At 43.8% G+C, this 534-nt stretch overlaps 1 protein-coding gene across 1 annotated transcript in view; it reads right to left on the reverse strand.

The window, feature by feature from the left end:
- Window positions 1-38: 38 nt before the first annotated feature.
- The window catches only part of EMH_0039170 (uncharacterized protein), a gene marked incomplete at both ends in the record, with an annotated part of 966 nt that continues 470 nt past the window's right edge, over window positions 39-534 (reverse strand). Inside the window, 2 exons of the mRNA XM_013495365.1 lie at window positions 39-384; window positions 505-532. Of these exons, the coding sequence (XP_013350819.1) occupies window positions 39-384; window positions 505-532 (374 nt within the window). The remainder of the gene's footprint in view (window positions 385-504; window positions 533-534) is intronic.

Genomic DNA, 534 nt, shown 5'->3' on the forward strand with positions numbered 1-534 from the left:
ATTTGGCCTCATCGGCAAAGAATCTAAAAAAGATATTCTTAATCCACCCACTCAAGTATGCTGCTGCTGCTGCTGTTGCTGCTGCTGCTGCTGCTGCTGCTGCTGTTGATTTCGATGGTGCTGCTGCTGCTGCTGCTGCTGCTGTTGATTTCGATGGTGCTGCTGCTGCTCCTGCTGCTGCTGTTGATGGTGATGGTGCTGCTGCTGCTGCTGTTGTTGTTGTTGATGATGATGATGATGATTGTGCTGCTGCTGCTGCTGCTGCTGTTGATGGTGGTGCTGCTGCTGTTGATGGTGGTGCTGTTGGTGCTGCTGCTGCTGCTGTTGATGGTGGTGCTGCTGTTGATGGTGATGCTGCTGCTGTTGCTGCTGCTGCTGCTGCTGCTAATATGTCTGCATATAAATAAACCTAGACAAACAAACAAACAAACAAAAAAACGAATAAATAAATAAATAAACATAAATACATATAAATAAACCTAAACAACCAACCAACCAACGAACCAAAAAAAAAAAAAAAAAAAAAAAAAAAAA

Source organism: Eimeria mitis, genomic scaffold, assembly GCF_000499745.2.
Source record: "Eimeria mitis Houghton genomic scaffold, Emh_scaff1540, whole genome shotgun sequence".
NCBI lineage: Eukaryota > Apicomplexa > Conoidasida > Eucoccidiorida > Eimeriidae > Eimeria > Eimeria mitis.